Source organism: Cheilinus undulatus, linkage group 5, assembly GCF_018320785.1.
Source record: "Cheilinus undulatus linkage group 5, ASM1832078v1, whole genome shotgun sequence".
In the NCBI taxonomy this organism is placed as follows: Eukaryota; Metazoa; Chordata; class Actinopteri; order Labriformes; family Labridae; genus Cheilinus; species Cheilinus undulatus.
This window is the reverse complement of record NC_054869.1, coordinates 28,940,849-28,960,048: the sequence shown is the minus strand read 5'-3', so window position 1 is coordinate 28,960,048 and position 19,200 is coordinate 28,940,849. Positions and strand designations below refer to the sequence as shown.

The 19,200-nt window shown below is 40.6% G+C and overlaps 1 protein-coding gene across 3 annotated transcripts in view; it reads left to right on the top strand.

Moving 5' to 3' along the window:
• Positions 1–14,189: 14,189 nt before the first annotated feature.
• col27a1b (collagen, type XXVII, alpha 1b) overlaps positions 14,190–19,200 on the top strand; it is a 106,291-nt gene continuing 101,280 nt past the window's right edge. For 2 of the 3 annotated variants that reach the window (XM_041788364.1, XM_041788362.1), the window contains exons 1-2: positions 14,190–14,632; positions 18,996–19,060. In XM_041788364.1, coding sequence (XP_041644298.1) covers positions 14,580–14,632; positions 18,996–19,060 — 118 coding nt within the window. In that variant the 5' untranslated portion in view covers positions 14,190–14,579. The remainder of the gene's footprint in view (positions 14,633–18,995; positions 19,061–19,200) is intronic. The other variant, XM_041788363.1, reaches the window with a different exon arrangement.

Below are 19,200 nucleotides of genomic sequence, written 5' to 3'. Positions count from 1 at the left end.
ACCTAAAGTTCATGTCTTTCAAAATAAAAGCAGGTCTACATGTAAACAGGAAGTTAATAACCCTTAATTAAAGACAGCTAAAAAATCCAAAATGAAACAAAAAACTTTTTTAAATGCAAAATAGAGGAATTTTAAATTGTGGTAAATAGATTAAAGTCCCTGTAAAGTGATAAAGAAAAATCTTGATTTTTGGTTTGTTGTGTAAAAGGCCTTCTTGTTATGAACCACCTGTACAAATTTCAGTCATAAAAAAACATCTCTGTTTATAATATTAAGCTTCAAAATCATGAAAAATGAGGCAGTAAAATCTGCTCTAGGATGGGCATCGGTTTAATTAACTGAAGCAACGCCCACTCATGATAAATACAATCCTCTCAAATTAAAAAAAAATGCTTCTAATCAGAGCACAGCTGCCTGGCTCTTTGCCAGAATGGAGACAGAATATGGGAATTAAATTTACTGTTTTCTGGTAAAAATCTCTCTGTTATGATACCTTATGGTATAATACCCATAAGCCACAGTGGCTGATAGATTTTACCTCAAAATGAACAAAACCACAGCATGTAGCTAGCTGTTAACTTTCAATGAAGGCAGTGGCATCAGCTAATAACAGACTGTACTGAGATGAACTGCACTGTGATTTTATATAATAGTAGTGTTAGAGGAGTGGGGTAATTTCCCATCAAGACTAGTGATGTCATGGGCTCATATACGTATTTGCCCTGTTTGAATAAAATCAAGCCCGGAGAGAGGTGAACAACTTTCTTTCTTTTTTTTTTTTGACATTTAAATTTTTATTGAGAAGGTGTTTACAAGAGAGTTTATACATTTTCACATCATCTTGATTATAATAATAATAAAATATTTAAATAAACAAAATATATAATATCAACAAAAATACAACATAAATCTACATGGTGACATGGAAGAGCTGTCTATTACAAATGTGTTCAGCATCGCCTTGATCTCAAATTAAATCTCCTAATCTGTGGTGTCATCCACTTTTCTTTTAGAATTTATCCATTTTTCCCACTATGATTGGAATTTCCCCTCCTGTACCCACAATATGTGCGTGAATCTTTCCATGTCAAATATTTCCTCCACTGCTCTCATCCATTGCTCCTTTGTAGGTGGGTCAGCTATGCACCACTTCCTTGTTATAGTTTTCCTGCTGACTGCTAGCAGTGCCTTTATTAGGTATCCATCCCTACCCTGAGTGTTTTCCTCTGTCAAACTCCCCAGATATAATACCAAACCTGTCTTAGGTACCTCATAACCTAATACCGCCTTTAATACTCCCCACACTCCTTCCCAATATTCCTTCAGCTTTTGGAACTTCCAGAATATGTGCGTATGGTCCGCCCCCTCCTGTCCACATAACCTCCAACACATATTCTGTTCTGGTACATACTTCCCTTTTGTCCCTGGGGTTAAAAAGAATTGAATGATATTCTTCCAATTGAACTCCCGCCACACTCTTGACCAGGTGGTTGTGTGTTGCACCCTGCATACATTGTATCATTCTTCCTCTGTCATCTCAATTCCAAGTTCTCTTTCCCACTTGTATTTCCATACAGTGTTGAATTCCCCTTCGTCTTCAACAGAGCTTGGTACAGTGTTGAAATCACGCTACCCATCTTCCCCTCATATGCATCAATTAGTACCTTGATTACCCCATTCTGCTCCGTGGTCTTATCTATTTTCATTTTCCTTATAAAATAATCCCTAGCCTCTAGATATCCGAAATAATCAGTTCTGTCCAAATCAAATTTGTCTTTTAAATTTTGAAAGCTCTGCATTTCCCCTTTCTCTATCATTGTACATATTGCTGTGATGCCTTCTCTGGCCCATCTCTTAAAACCAAGATCTTCCCTTCCTGGATTGAATTCAGTATCATATGTTAACCATCTCAGAATCTTTGTTTCTTTTTCTAATTTGTATCTCTTTATTATCGTGTTCCACATATTTAGGGTAAATTTAGTAATTGGGTCTAATTGGTTTTCCTCTGTCTTATATAATTCTCTGTCCACTAATAGTTTTTGGATCTGATAACCCTCAGCCTTAGCTTCAATACCTTTCCATTTGACTTCATAATTCTCACCAGCATAATACAGCCCTGATCTGAGCTGCATAATAATACTCCTTGAAATTTGGTACCGCCATTCCACCTTTCTCCTTGGGTAGTTGCAATGTTACAAGTCTAATCCTGGGCCACTTCCCTCCCCAAATAAACCTTGATACCTCTTTATCCCATTCTATAAATTGGCTGTATGGTACAGGTATAGGTAAGTAATGATAGAGATACAATAGCCTTGGCAATATGTTCATTTTGACTATTTCAATTCTTGAACTGAAGTCGAGAGTCTGTGTTGCCCACCTTCCTAAATCCCTCTTGATGTTTGTGTTGATCTGTTTTTAATTTGCATTGAATAATTTGTCTACCTCTTTTGTAATATTCACCCCTAAGTATTTAATTTTTTCCATGTCCCATTTAAGTTTGTATTTGTCTTTGATCCCTATTGTTGGAGTGTAGTTTAGAGCCAGTAGCTATGTCTTTGTCACGTTGAGTTTATACCCTGAGTATTGTCGGTATTCCTCCAGTAAATCCATTAGTCTAGGAAAACTCACGTCTGGTTGCCCTATGTACGCTATTACATTGTCCGCAAATAGACCCAATTTGTGTTCTGAACCGCCTACCTCCAACCCCTTAATATTCTGGTTCTGCCTAATTGCCTGGGCCAGTGGTTCAATAAAGATGTCAAAAAGCATTGGGGATAAACAACAGCCCTGTCTCGTTGACCTCTCTAGCTTAATCCTGACGGTCAGATTCCCATTCACCTTCACTCTTGCTGTCGGCTCATGATACAATGACTGAATACATTTGACAGAATCCTCATTAAAACCAAACTTTTTTAAGACATTATACAGATATGTCCACCTCACGCTGTCAAATGCCTTTTCAGCATCCATACTCACTAATAACACACTTTCTCCCCTCTTTTTAGCCTCCTCCACTATATGTTTTGTTTTCCTTATGTTATCCTGTGCCTGCCTTCCTCTTATAAAACCAGTCTGGTCCTCTTCTATAATTTTCCAGTTCATCCCAAGAACGCTCTCTTTGATCTCGAACCTCAAAAAGTTCACAGTGATCGCTCTCGGGGGCTTGTTCGGTTGTGGTTTTGGCGCTAAAGCCCTGTGCGCTCTTTGGATCTCCAGTTTGACATCCTCTGCCACTCCCAGCTCAGTGTGAATAAGTTTGTCCACATATTCCTGAACGGAGTCTCCCTCTATTCCCTCCTTTAGTCCCCAGATGTGATTCGTTGTTTTCCAGCAAAGTCTTGATAATGTCATGGACATCTGTGCTCCACTCCTCCACCTCCACCACACGTTCTTCCAAAATCTCGATATCCTTCCTTTGCGCCCGAATCTCCATGTCCAAGGTCTCAAACTTTCTGTTTCCTCTCTATAGCTGTCTAGCCCTCGTTTCATATCTTCCCCCAGTATATCCATGAACTCTCTCAATTGTCCCATATCTTGATGCACTCCTCTCAAAATGTCTTCAGTTTGCTTGCCACTGTTGTCCAATTTGACATCCACAATGTTCTGTCCCGTTTCTATTTTAGACACTTTAATTTGTAGCTCTTTAGCTAGGCTGTTGGCTATTTAGTCTTTGCTAGTTAGCTCTTCAGTAGCTGCACTCTCAATCTGCGTCTTTTCCGGTAATTCTGACCTTGCAGGTCACAACTTGTCCACAAGAGCGTTTCGGAGTTGTTGGATTGTGTATTTGATGATTTTGATGAGGGAAAGCAAAAAATTCCGTCTGCTTCAATGGCGTTAGCTGTGCAGCTGGTATATCGGTCCCCCCAGATCTAGAAACAGCTTGCACCGACAACTAAAGGAAAAGAACCTATTACTAAGACTATAGGAATTATGGCAATGGGGAATTTGCCAAAATGTTGAAGTATCCCTTTAACTTCCTGGCTCCTTCCTCCAATATTTCTACATAATGTTCTTCTTTATGATGCCATCCGTTTTGTGAAATTCACCAGTCCGTCCTGCAGCAAAACACATCCACAACATGACGCATCCCCCCCAGGTCGAGATGATGTTCTCAGGCTTGCAAACTTCTTCCTTTTTCCTCCGATGTAATAATGGTCATTATGGCCAAACAGTTCAATTTTAGTTTCATCAGACCACAGAACATGCCTTGAAAAAATTGAAGTATTTGTCCCTGAATGCATTTGCAAACTGTAATCTGATTTTGTACATTGCTTTTGGAGTAATTGCTTATTCCCTGCTGAGTGGCCTTTCTTACCCCATGTGGGTACAGGAATTGTTTCACTGTGGATATGACACTCTCTTACCAGCTTCAGCCAGCCTCTTCACAAGGGCTTTATCTTTTGTTCCAGGGTTGATACGCACGTTTCCCAGGTGTGCCTCCAATTAACTCCAATGTTGTCAATTAACCTGTTAGTAACTTCCAAAGCATGGCATCATCACCTGGGCTTTCCCAAAATTATTTAAATGCATAATAATCTTACTACATGCAAACTTCTGACTTAGAAGAAAATAATAAACAAGACTAGGTAAAAACCTAGTATGTGGCTGACTGCAACTATCTGGGATGCTTGTTGAAATGCCCGACTGAAATGTGTGTTCTGGCAGTGATTTTGTCATGACTGTTTGTAATTTACGTGCCGGTGAGACTAGTGATGTCACCTCCTTCTGTGCGTCTTTTTGCTGGGCAGCTGTCCCAGTCTTCAACTTTTCAATGCTCCATTTCTCCATGGTGCCTCCTCTGATTGGTGCCCTGTTAGTGGCCATTATTAGCTGGACCAGTATGGATTGTGATTTTGTACACCTGATTATGGTGCAACACCAGGATCTGAGGTGTTTTGTTTTTTTTTACACTTACGGTTTATGTCCAAATAGCGGCGGCCATGACACCTGTGGAGACGGTTATTACCTGCCCGTGGATCTCCTGTGTTTTCCTCAGGGCATACTGTTTCCCTTTAATGACCACCCTCAGTTGTTCTGACCACAGTGAATGTGTTTGATACCAGCTCATACCAGCTCTGCTTTATGCTGTCAAATACGCTGGCTTTAAACACCGCTCTCTGACGCTGCAGACTCCGTGTTGGTACACGTGAATAGCCATGCTATTCATAGCCTGCGGCGTCATTAGTACTTTTCTCCCCAAACTTCTAACTTATCAGCCCCACACTGTTGTGTTATGCTCTGACAGCATAGGATCATCTGATTATGCCCTCTGATCACTGTTTTTGGGGACAATTGCAGAGTTTGAATGGTTTAAAGTGAGGCTACATTAGCCTAGCAGCGCCAGTCCGCTAGCTTCGCCTATTACATTACTGAACATTTCCTCATCATTCCCCGCTATATGGCCATAACTCCCCAGTTCACTGGTTTAGTTAGCTGGATGTGGGTGTTATCCTCGAAATGAGCCATTCTTATCACTCTGATATGTCTTGGATTCTTTATTAGATGAGATCGTGTGGACTCCCCATTAACCCTTTGTGGTAGCCACATGCTAACTTGTCATCAGTGTGTGCTCCTTACAGCAGTCGAGGTCGTAGAAAGCTATGCCGAATCAGACCAGGAGTTGAGACAGAACATTTTTTTCTGTCACAGAAAGCTTTCAGTGTTGCTCTCTGCACTTGTTTGGATTTAGACACGTTGTCTGGTTCAGACAAAAGCTCTGCTGCGGCTCAGTTCCCGCTAATGACAGGCCTGCTAGTTGTTGGCTGGGACACAACAACTCATTAGCTGTATTTAACAACTAACCCGTCCCCCGTAACTGTCACATTGTCATGCCAAAGCGAGGGGCAGAAGAGCGGCATCTTCGTTTTCTTTCGCAGAAAGCTTTCCGTGTTGCTGTCAGCGCTAGCTGTGATGAAGAAATGTGTTGTTCTGTCTAAGGATAATGTTTGGCTAGTCCACAAGCATTCACACAACAAGTTCCCTTTTCCCCTTTAACTATCATCATGCCAAAGCAGCTCAGCAGAGGAGTAGAAACATCTTTCCCAACATGAAAAGCTTATAGGGTTATTTTATTCTTTGTCATACATAAATGTGGCCCAGTTCTGGTGAAACAGAGGCTAAAGCTATATCTGAGCATTTAGAGCAGGGGAGGCAGCCATTACAGGGCTTTCAGCACGAGTAAACCCCACCCATATAAGTCTGTATGGATGAGCCATACATAAATGATGTTAACTTGAGCCGAGTTAGTGGAGGCAGCCATTAGTGACAGCATTCAGCCCAAGCAAACGCTACTCTGTAGTACATGGCTCATACAAAAGCATCACTCACTCAGTTACTTATCGACCGACAGACAGACATACTCAGACACAGACATTGCCATATGTAGGGCTGCCCTCAGCAGTCAGCCAAAAATTGTCCAAAAAAATTATCTCTTATTATTCTGGCATTTAGCAAATAGAAATAAGTCCTAACTGACCTAAATCAGGAAAAGTTTAGTCTGATTTAATGTCAGGCAGATAGAAAAAAGGCTGTCTTTTTATACAGTGTATGTAAACTACTGGTTTCAATTGCATTTGCATTTAAACAAAAATAAAAGGCAGCGCTTCAACAAAATATTTTTGTCTACCATTCCCTTTATCAGCAACCGTTACGCAACAATTGAATTTATCCAAAACACTCCCCAAATAAGACCCTAATATGGCCACATTTTAGAAACAGAATGGTACTATTATGTCATCTTAATTTGGACCTACCTAACAGGAATAAAGAGAACTTTTCTCTAAATTTCCTGTTGTAATGTATGGAATGAGTAAACACAGCACTGGAGCATGCACTCATTGGATCCAGCTGTGCCTGGACAGAGGTTTCTGCTCTCAGCTGGTTCCAATTCTCTGAGACACAGGAGTGAACAAAAGAAAGTGTGTTTATCAGACTTAAGTTTCAACACTAGAGTATGACATTAAAGGACATGTGCTACTCCCAAAGTTTATATTTAAAGGCCTCTAATCAAAGCAAAGTATCAGTATATCCTGTGTTTGTCAGTGTCTATCTCAGTATAGTATCTCCCAGTCTTTTAACGGTTTAACTAATCACAGAAAGAGCCATAAATCACACCAATACTTGGACGGCTTACAGCCAAATGCTCATAAACAATATGATTGCTATCCTAAAGATGATTCATATGAATTTGGTGTAAGGACGTTAGTTACATTGACACTGTCTGTCTGCAGGAAAACCCTCTAATTTCCTGCAGACACTGAACTCCTCATATGCATCATATTCTCTCCAGCTGACTTCTATTACCTATCACTGGGCTGAAGCGAAAACAGTCACAGGGCCTATCCACACCTGTCAATGGTTAAAAGAGCAGGATCCACAATGGCTGTCATATGTGATGAGTCGAAGAAAATCAGCTGATAAAACACTAATAGAAATATTTGCCTTGGGACGTCTTGAAAAAATGGCTTTGTTAATTTGTCTTCCTGCCAGAACTCATTCATGGTTTCTATTAAATGAGGTTTTGGCCTCAATGGAGAGTGGAGCAGATTTTCAGTGAGGAAGGAGGCTGTCAAACTGCTGTCTGCTATAAAATATAAGTTATAAAATGTGGTGCTGCTAAACTCATGCCTGACATCCCATAGGTCAATGTTAAAAAGGACCCTCAAACTATGGACCATGATCATCTCTGACAATAAATCCCTGTGTGTACCTATGAACCATATATGGGAAGACTCTACAGAAACAAATAATTATGGATGCAGAAACAAAGAGCTGCATTGCCAACACCTGAAACAGATCATTCCTCTGTGTCATAGAGCTTTATTCTCCTACAAAGTCTTTTGGATTACATCACAGGGTGCAGGTTTTGTTCATTGGTTAAAGTGTTCTCCGTATGAATAAGCTTCAGTCCTCAATAATGGATTCAGCTTTGCATGTCTGCACGACACCCTCCACTCCCTCTTCCCTACATGTCCTGTCTTTGTCTATCTGCCCTATTTAATGATAGCAAAATGATCAAATATGATAACAAAATACATAAATAAACTAGAAAAGCACTTGGAAAGCACAGACCTCCACCATTAGCCCTATCTCCCAATAGTAAAGAATCCTTTAAAAAATTCCTGGATTGAGACGGTGATCCAGATCACTCCCAAAATCTAATTAGTTCTTCCTTATGCCATTTCTGACATTTCATCAAAATCTGTCCATAACTTTTTGAGTTATGTTGCTGACTAACAAACAAACAAACAAACTAACAAACAAGCCCTGCCGATCACATAACCTCCTTTGGGGAGGTAAAAATAAAAATAGAAACAAAAACAGCAACAAGTACCACTTTTTCAAAGGGTTACTTGTGGTCAGTTACACAAAGATAATTTCTGTGTCCTAAATGCAGTGCCCTGGTTACACAAGTTTATGGTAGCAAATCCAAAACTACAAAGCATTAGCATTATCCTATCTACCTTACTCTTAACCCCCATGATACTTTGCATGATTTCTGGGTGTGACTTTAAATCGCTTTAGCCACTGAATGGGTCGCCCTCCCCCGTGGCCCAATTGTTGAAAAACGCGTGCTAAAGTGCCCTCTTGGGAGCCAAAAATGTGTGTTAAAGTGCTCTCTTGGGAGCCAAAACACACACTAAAGTGCCTTCCTGGTTGGCAAAACACACTGAACCAACCAACCAGAACTGAAGACCATTAGGACCAAGAAAAACTATGAAACATTACTGTTGCAATGACTTTTATATTGGGCCCTTTTTTGATCTATATTGAGCCAGAACTATATCTCACAGAACCAGTTTGGATTATCTGGTGCTAATATGGTGTTAAAATGCACTAGAATACAGAAAGTGGCATCTACTTAATTGAAAATGTTCTGGAGGAAGACCTCCAGACCCCCTATGAATTTATTTATTTATTTCTGTGTGTTATTCACAGTCCAAAGTTGAATCTACACAGTTCTTGTGGATGCTGATCCTAACTACAAACTAACTTGAGTAGTTTGTCTAATTAGTCTGTTTTAAGGCTATATAATGTTCCATTTGTATGACATATAAACATGTCTAGAGTGCCCTCGAAAACATGCGAAACTTAGTGCCCTCTTCAGTGGTGAGAACACGCTGTATGTGCCCTTTTTTTTCTTTTCGCCCCTGCCCTTGAAAAAGTCTGTGCACGCCACTGCCAATAACCCTTAGTTTATGAAAAAATTGAAATATTTTAAAAAAATTTAAAAATACTAAAGTGTGAGATAGACTCTCAAATGGAGGGAGTAGTTGTGACTTACTACAAATATTCTTGTTTTTGTTTGCTTTTAAACGTTATTTTCAGGGCTTGTTTCTTATTTGATAGGACAGCTGAAGAGAGGCGGGAAATATGGGGAGAGAATGGGGTCTACCAACCAAGCTAAACTGGTGCTTTGTTGACTTCTACTACCTACTGAAATGTGCTACTTTGATTTTTTGTGGAAGGGTAAAAGGTTAGTGATAGGGTGAGGGTTAGGGCAAGACTAATATTGTTTTGTGCCGTGGTAGCATTTTCAACAAGCAGCAGAAATCTTCAGAAGACTGGGATCCTGACCCTGACAACCCTAGCTTTTACTGATATGGATGATTTACTGGGGCTTCTCTTCAGCACGGTAAATCTTAACCTGACATTTCAGATGGATTTGTTTCACACATCCATCTGGGAAAGCTTCAATAGTAAACGTTTGAGAAAAGGCAGAGGCTTTGAAAAAAACTCGGAGGGTGATTGGGTAAACGTTCTGTCTGTCACATCTCTACGGGCCAATCAGAGCAACAAAACACGTGACGTAACTGCTATTGAGCTGCGTGCGCAGCTACTGGGGAATAACACGAACCATGGCGACTGTAGACATCTAAGTACTTGACTTTTGTCATTTTTGAAAAGAAAACGACTCACTGCTGTTCTTTGTTCTTCTTTTAACAAAGAAATGTCGTCAAGTTCTGATAGAACTGGCGCTTTAGCAGCATCCATGCTAATCTCTTCCTCCATAACTGCACCAGCTCTTGCTGCTGCTTGTTAACATCACGACTCTGCTGCGCCTGAAAGTACTGCCCCTCGTTGCTGATTGGTCCTGTCACTTTCTAACCGGGCCCAAACGGTTCAGATGGGAGCTTTGCAAGATGGATTCGCCAGTGACAAACAAGGCAACAGGCGTATCCATCTGCTTTGCGAGGTTAGGTAAATCTAGGATTCTGGAATATTTTCAGATGAACTGAACCCTGATGCAGACAGACAGGGAACAGTATGTTTATACCACAGTTAAAGGCCCAAATTTAGCTTTTGGTTATCAGTACAGCCATGAACAGGTACCAGAACTCTGCAAGGACATTTCAGAAAATGAAACTAATAACTTACAAATTATAGTTGAATATCTGATTAAAAACATAAAATATTGCTTGCTTAATTGAGATTTAATTCCTTTCAAAACAACTGCCATTACTGTTTAGCCAGAGGAATAACTGTAATTTATGCACTTTTGCTAAATTGAAGGAAGTTCCCCCCATAATCATTCTTAAGGTAGAGCCTAAAGGAATGAAGTAGATTAGTTAAAAACTGAGGGACTACTTAAGTTGAAGATAGATGAGTTTAATACCACTGTCATAATTGTAATATATCGCTGTAATAGTCAGCTAATAGGCCAAGTCTTGGATAAAGATGAAGAGCAGTCGTACATAAGCTACAACCTCAAGTGTTAAACAATTAATCAGTGCAAGTAGGGAGTGCAAAAAAAAAAAAAAAATTACACTTATGCTAAGATACATGTCTCTACATTAGTTGATGTTAATGAAGCTTCATGTCATTTACTGTTATGGTTTTAAAATTCTAGTGTATGATATCCAAAAATTATTAAGGCAAGTCCACTTGACTTAAACTGTGAGCCATCAGCAGACATTTAAAGGCAGAGATTATGTTCACGCCTGTGCTGAATACAGTCTTAAAGATGAATTAAAGCTATTTTAATGCATGAATTCATCGTTTTTATGGTGAAAGTCCAAAAAAACAATGTTATTTAATCAGCAGACATGCATTTTCAGGGGTTTAATCAAGGCCAGGAGAGGGACTTTATAAAGGAAGCTCTAGAGCTGCTGGTAGGCAGATTTTGTTTCCTTTGGATGGAGTCAGACCAGCTGTTTCCTCCTGTTTAAGTTTTCAGCTAAGCTAAGCTAACCAGCAGCTGGCTGTAGCTTCTGATATACAGAACAGATCTTAGAGGGGTTTAAACGTCTTATATAACTCTGAGAGACAGTGAGCAGACAGGCCTTCAGGAACATTTGGAAACCCCTGGTCCACAGTTTGAAAACTACTTCCATAAGCGGCTGCAATAATCATTACAAACCCATGAAACTTTAAACCCCAGATTGGAAATCTTCCTCTGAGCTCTTCCACAGGCAGAGAGGACATTGCCCTTCTTGTCTGTGAACAAGAACTGCTGGTAACAAAAGCTCACATCCGCCGTAGCTCAGGCAGGTACATGGGAAGGGCTCTTTCAAGGTGGTGATCTCCCTTCCTTCCTGGGCCTGAGAGGACGAGCTGTGAGGGGGCTCTGTGTGAGGAGGAGGGATCCAGTTGCAAGCAGCTGAATTGGTGCTCTGTTGGGTCTCCCCTGGACACTGTCATAGCGTGTTTGCTGAAGGCGGGTCAATGAGGACTTTCTTTGGCAGAGGAATTTCACAGCACACGACACCACGCACACACACAAACCCTCGCAAGTGTAGCCCCGCAACCCAGATCTCTGCTATTCTGGTGAGAATGGAAGTGGATGCTGGTGAAGCAGGAGGTGAAGGAGCTGGAGGCCTGGCCCAGTGGATTCAGTTGCTACAATGGACCTGTGATTTGTTTCAGCCTAAATGTGCCCAACATATAACAATGTAGTTTGGTGGAAGCCCCCTTAAAACATAGCAGTGGTAAAATCACAAATGTTTTATCTGTGAATAAGTCCCTCAGCTGGCACAACATAAACACTTTCTCTTCCTCTGTCCAGAAATATGTGCTGATTACTGTGGCACGTGTCATGTGGATTACTTTCTCTTCCATTCTTCCTGGCTTTCTCCTGCACATTTTAAATGTTTGACTTCCAGGTTAAAGCTTTGCACAGGATATGTGGATCATGTGTCGAATACCAAGACCAGTTAGGGTCTCAAAGAAGAGCATATATTCAAGAGGAAATCAACCTGTATTCAGACTAGCAAAGTGAAATTACTTTAACATGACGTAAACATTCTGACAGACACAATGGTCACATAACAGATAGGTAGGCATAATGGGAAAAACAATTTGCCAAGATTTTCAAGTCTTTAATATCATTATGTGCCTATAAAAATATGGCGTAACTGATCACATTCAGCCAATCTAAATAAAAACTTAAAAGTCGCAGTCCTTCAGCTGGAGTAATATTGGTCTACAATTATTTCAAACCTTCAGGACACAAAAGCGATGCGATTTAATTTCACTTTGGATGCCCCCCTCCTGTGAAAAAAATCCTGAACCAGATAACTGTTTAGATTGAAAAATAAGTCGAATCACTGACTTCTCACTGAGAAAAAAATTACCTTTTTTAAGCCACCAGCCCTCCGTCCTCGGAGGCTGACTAAAGCTGCTTTTCAACATTACTGCTTGAATGCTTATTGTTAAAACAATCTCTGATTTTACCAGACTTTCAATAAAGCTTTAATTTTTTAGATTTTTCCTTTTCAGAGCAATGTTGAGATGTAAACGCTTCATTTTTTATGTATCACTAACTCTGTTATCTCTAAATGAAAAGGCGAACTACCCATGAACCCACCCGTGGAGCAATGGCTACATAACTGCACAAAAACAAAAAATGCTGATTAATGCGTTCTCATACAGAATGCTAAACAAATAACAGGAAGTCCTCTGTACTTTTTAGGCCAATTCTATTGTGGGACATGTCCTCATTGCCTGTCATGCAGAGTTGTACTCAAGTGTAACTTACAGTTTTTGTTTTTATTCTCAAAAATGTGTTTGTTTTTGGATTTTTTAAGTGTATCTTTTTAATATAAAGATGAAATAATTAATTATTTTAAAGTTAGATGTTACATTCCCTACCAAGGTTGGACTCAGACGTACAGGTCTCGAGCTACAGCTACAGTTAGCCTGTACATTAAGGCACCTTGGCTTAACACCAGTGCAATCATTTTGTGAAAGAAATGCATTTAATTTATGGCAGTGCAAATATAGTTCTGCTATACAGAGATCCTACTGTATAGCAGAACTGCCAATTGAAGGCCTCTGATAATGCTTACTTTGCTTTTTCACACTGAACCAACCATGCAGGCGTAATGGTGCCCCAGTTTTAGAGTTGCCCCGGTTTCAGATAGCGTGCTGGGATTTTGGATGCCAAAAAAAGGCATGACGTAAGACGTAACAACCTGTGCATCTAGTCTTGGACAAAGAAATGATTATGGAATAACTATGGTCCTTTATTGTCCCTGTTTAATGGCAGTTGATTTTGTCCAGTGTTACGAAGTTTTGGCTCCGAGACCTTGTCGTTTTCTCTAAGTTTGCTGACAGTATGAGTCCTAAGTTTACTTTTTAACTTTATTTTATTCCTGATTACTTAGACAGTAACAGCTTGTGGATCAGAAACAAGTTCCAGTTCCAGTTCTACTGGGATCCCTTATTTACAGTGGAACCAACTGGACTTTGTGTGACTTTCTCAGCTCCCAAGATGGAACAACAATGCTCCATCTACTCGGTGTAGGCACTCGATTGACCATGTCAAACTAGTAGCAAACATACTGGATAAGTTTATGTTTTTTTTAAAGGTTTTTAATGTTTAGTAGTGGAAACTTTCATTGGGCAGGGGTTTTTTGGGTCTGAGTCATAATTCCATTGTCCTTACAATCCTTGCTGCAGCCCTGACCATATACTTAAAAAAGCCAGCAGTTGTAACAATGCAGAACTTATTCAGAAGCATGGTAATTAACTACCTCCCATATTACATGTTACCTTTAAACACGTGCACGCAGAAACTGCCCTGCTTCTCAAATAGACCGCCTTCATCTGAAGGAGCTCTGCACCGTCTCTGTTCCAAATGTGTTTCCCTCGATGTCAGCTGAGGGCGACAGAGGGAGGTGTTCCCCCTTTTCCCGGTTCTCAAGATTTTCCTCAGTCCACAATAAACTTTCATTTTGGGAAGTCGGCACACACACATGAACACACACAATCGGCGGTCGTCATCTTGTCCTCCAACGGTTCCCCGGGAAAGCTGGACCAGACGTGACTTGACGTTTTTTTTGTACTTTAGAAAACGCGCGCGAGGAAGAAGGACATGGTAAGCGCACAGGTAGAGCACACAGGAGCGTCTTTTTTAAAATAATTTTGGTATCAACTTCTAGAAGGAGATTACAGGAGACTGAAGAAGGGACAATGACAGAAAGCAGCTTTGTCATATCCTGCTGAGTTGTTGTTTGTTTTTACTTCCTGGCACGTCCAACTCCTCTCGCGACCCTTAAAGGAACACCTGGAATGGAAAAACTTTATCAGCCTCGTCTGGACTGTGGTAACAACTCCCAAGAAAGAATGAAGTAACCACTATGGAGCCGGAAAATGCCCCGTACTCCAAACTGAAAACCACTGGAGTCGGGGGGTAAGTCGAAAAACTTATAATTTGTAACATAACTGTAGTTGTGTATTGTTTCACGTCAGGTCTTTAAAACAACGACCTTTTCATGTGCTTTTGAGCGTCACCTGCGTCAATATTAGTGCGTCATGTCAATTCGACAGCGATACTTGTTTTAAATTGCTAGTAACATCGATATGCTTAGAGTTTTATAGTTGACACTGAGTATGGCGCATAATTCAACATAAACGAGAAACAAACTTAAAGCTACAGGCTATATGAAGAAGTTAGCAGCTATATACGTGAACAGGTGGTGAACTTTAACAGCTTGCAGGTTTGCGTATGGAAACAGTTTCATACATTTAAGTGAAAGCTAGTGTTGCTTTCTTTGGTTCCTTTGTATTAGAATGAGCTGCCAAATGATCTGGTACTGATTTGAGGGAGATGTATGAGAGGAGGAGACAGTCCTCCTTCTCCTCCTTCCCATCTTCTCTCCTCCCTGCTGTGTGTCTCACTTAGCTGGTTGGCCGGCTGTCCCAAAGGGAGGGGATATAAAAGTCAAAATGTTGCATCACATATCCCTGCTGGACAGATGAGTGAAACTGCACACCCTGCCTTTCTGGGGTTTCTGTTAATGTCAGTGTAAGAGAGCAGTGAATGGGCCGTAAAGGAGGAGGGAAGGTTTTTAAGAGCTCTAACTGGCAGTCAGTGTGTCAGTGGTTGACCAGTGACTTTCTGTGGCTTTCTGAAAAACCACAAATGTAAAAGATTTCCTCCAAATGCTGTCATTATGGCACTTGTCACTGAGCACAGTTCACTTAAAACAGCACTAGCTCAGCAGTTCAATCCAAATCCAGCAAATGAAGACAGCCAGAGCACTCAGAGAGAATTAAGACTCAGAATTATACAAGTAATAATAAAAGTTAGCAGTCATCAGAGATAAACACCTTTAGAGTCATAACTGCTTTACTTCTGAGCAATCAACAGTTCTTATGTTGCTTGTCTTTAGGAACAGATTTCACTGAAAAATTTGTAGTGTATACACTATATTGCCAAAAGTATTCGCTCAACTGCCTTGACTCACATATGAACTTAAGTGACATCCCATTCTTAATCCATAGGGTTCAATGTTACGTTGGTCCACCCTTTGCAGCTATAACAGCTTCAGCTCTCCAGGGAAGGCTTTCCAAAAGTTTTAGGAGTGTGTTTAAGGGAATTTTTGACCATTCCTCCAGGAGCACATTTGTGAGGTCACACACTGATGTTGGATGAGAAGGCATCGCTCTCAGTCTCCGTTTTACTTCATCCCAAAGGTGTTCTATCAGGTTGAGGTCAGGACTCTGTACAGGCCAGTCAAGTTCATCCACACCAAACTCTCTCATTCATGTCTTTATGGACCTTGCTTTGTACACTGGTGCACAGTCATGTTGGAACAGGAAGTGGCCATCCCCAAACTGTTCTCACAAAGTTGGGAGCATGGAATTACCCAAAATCTCTTGGTATGCTGAAGCATTCAGAGTTCCTTCACTGGATCTAAGGGGCCAAGCCCAGCTCCTGAAAAACAACCCCACACCATAATCGCCCCTCCACCAAACTTTACACTTGGCACAATGCAGTCAGACAAGTACTGTTCTCCTGGCAAGTGCCAAACCCAGACTTGTCCATCAGATTGCCAGATGGAGAAGTGCGATTCGTCACTCCAGAGAATGAGTCCAGCGGCAACGTGATTACATTGCACTTGGTGATGTATGGCTTGGATGCAGCTGCTCGGCCATGGAAACCCATTCCATGAAGCTCTCTACGCACTGTTCTTGAGCTAATCTGAAGGCCACATGAAGTTTGGAGGTCTGTAGCGACTGACTCTGCAGAAAGTTGATGACCTCTGCACACTATGCGCCTCAGCATCAGCTGATCCCGCTCCGTCATTTTACGTGGCCTACCACTTCATGGCTGAGTTGCTGTCATTCCCAGTTGCTTCCACTTTGTTATAATACCACTGACAGTTGACTGTTGAATATTTAGGAGTGAGGAAATTTCACGACTGGACTTGTTGCACAGGTGGCATCCTAGCACAGTATCCCACTGGAATTCACTGAGCTTCCGAGAGCGACCCATTCTTTCAAAAATGTTTGTAGAAACAGTCTGCATGCCTAGGTGCTTGATTTTATACACCTGTGTCCATGGAAGTGATTGGAACACCTGATTTCAATTATTTGGATGGGTGAGTGAATACTTGTGGCAATATAGTGTATCTTAACTGTTAACATGAGACAATAACTGCAATTAATGGCTGCAGCAAATACATGTTAAGGATTATTATTTATCACTTGTTTATGTATTAAAGTTACATCTTTAATCCCTGTCAAATCCAAAGGCCAGAACCCAGACTTTTGTACCATAAATTAGCATAAACTGAAAGGTACAGTATGTAATATTCAGCCTAGTAGCATTTTGCAGAACAAACTTGGTCAAAATGAAACATGATGTTTATAAGTAGGCCTATCTAAGGTCAGGTCAGGTATGGGGTCATGCTGGTTCCACACTTCCCCACATCAGCCTCAGTCCTGTACTGCTCTGGCCTCCTGATGGCCATCCTTCAGTCCTGTGCCAGGCCCGTGCCCTGTTCCATGTATCCCACCAGCTGCCACCTCCATGATGCCCGGTCTCTGGACCAGCCCACCAGGTCCTAGGCACACAGTATGAGATGGATCAGGCTCAGAAAAGTGAGCCAGGTGTCAGTAGAATGGCAGCTGCCATTCCTGTATCAGGCAGCTGCGCCTTCCCATCCCTGCTCTCCTGAGCACAACAGCATTGGACACAAGGTCTTGCTAGCGATACCCAAAGATGTGCCTATCTATATTAGTGTTTAATCACCTGAATACATAAAATTGTTTCCTTCCCATTCATTTTGAATGAGCCTTTTACTTAAACAAAGAGAGTGTCCCCTCCATGGACACCTTGGACTTTGCATCCTGCATGTTTTTACTGTACCACAGACGGGACCAAATAACAGATATGCAACAGCTACCAACAAAAGTGTGCAACACAATGTCGCTGATAATCCCTTTTTTACACACTGCACCTTTTAGAGTTCTGATACTTAGACTGGATGTGCACATCTTGACATTTATCTTGAAAAATTATCAAATGGATAATTGATTATTGAAATATAAGGCAAAAATGCTTCTGATGCTTAACCTATTTGAAAAATTGTTTGTGCTTTGGGGAGAATCAAAAAACAGACCTAAAATTATATTTATATCCTTATTTAACTCAAAAAAGCACACTAGACTGTAAGCAACATAATTGATTGTTTATCATTGAACATAATGTTATCAAATCTACATTGGGTGATACAAGTTACTGTTAAAAACCAGCAGGATGACATTTCTCATCAGAAAACTCCACATGTACAAGACAGTAGATGAGAGGTACTGCTTGTAAAAAGGTGCACATAAATGTACACACAGCCAAAGTTTCTAACATGAGCTTTAAAACAGATTAGAAGTAATTCCCCTTGAAGGACTACATATGGTCAGAGATAGAAGCCCCCAAAAAAAAAAAAAACTTGTCTGAATGTGCATAGACCACCTCTCATTGGCTTCTATTGAAAATTCCACATTAGAGGTAAAAACAGAATTGTTAGAGTATGCCACATTTAAACTATGTATTTGCTTGTAATTACTGGTTTGAGGATGATAAAGTGTCTTTGCAGGTCAGTCAGAGGTGGTCCTTTGAGAGCACTCAGCTGGCCCCGATGATCTGAAAGCTGTAGCTTATCAGGACAGGCAGTGAGATAAGACAAAGCTAGCTGTCTTGAAACAGATGTTAGACTCTTGGAACAAAACAGAGCTACTGATGCTGCTCTTCAGCTGCATCCACAGGAGTTTATGACAGAGGAGTCAAGATAATCAGTCCAATTTACTGGCGAAAGCTCTAAAAACCGAAACATCATACTGCTTCCTCATATCATCTTATTTGAAATCGTTGTGATGACTACAGAAGGAATTAAAAAAAACAATTTATGAAAACAAAAACCACTCTTGGCTTCTCACCAGACTTGGCAAGAACACCAAGAAGAAATTCTAGCTCCAGTTACCTTGATACATCATTTGTATGATTGATTTTTATATTCACAGATGATCAAAACAAACATGAAACTTAATGCTTTTAAACAAAAATCTAGAACAGCAATTACACAATGATTTAATGGCTGAAATTAATTGATTAAACTGTGTATTTGTAAAGTGCAACTGTTGACCTATTCAAGTGATTGATCCATCAGGAAGACATAAATCAGTATTGGTTAAAAATGTATTGAAGCAGCACAGAAACTTCTCCTAGATTACCATTATTTTTTCTTTTCCTAACTTTTGATCTTCCTCCTCAGGAGAGTTCTGATTCTTTGGACGATACTCTGCTGCACCTGCTCTCTAAGGCTGGCACAAGCACAAGGTAAGAAGCTTCTGCTCAAGGAAGGAGTGATGTAGCACCGTCACAATGTTGTGCAGGAAGTGTCACAAAACAGTATGTATTTTAACTGATGTATGGGAATTTATAGCAGACTTTTTTTTTGTATTTTTGTATTGCAACTC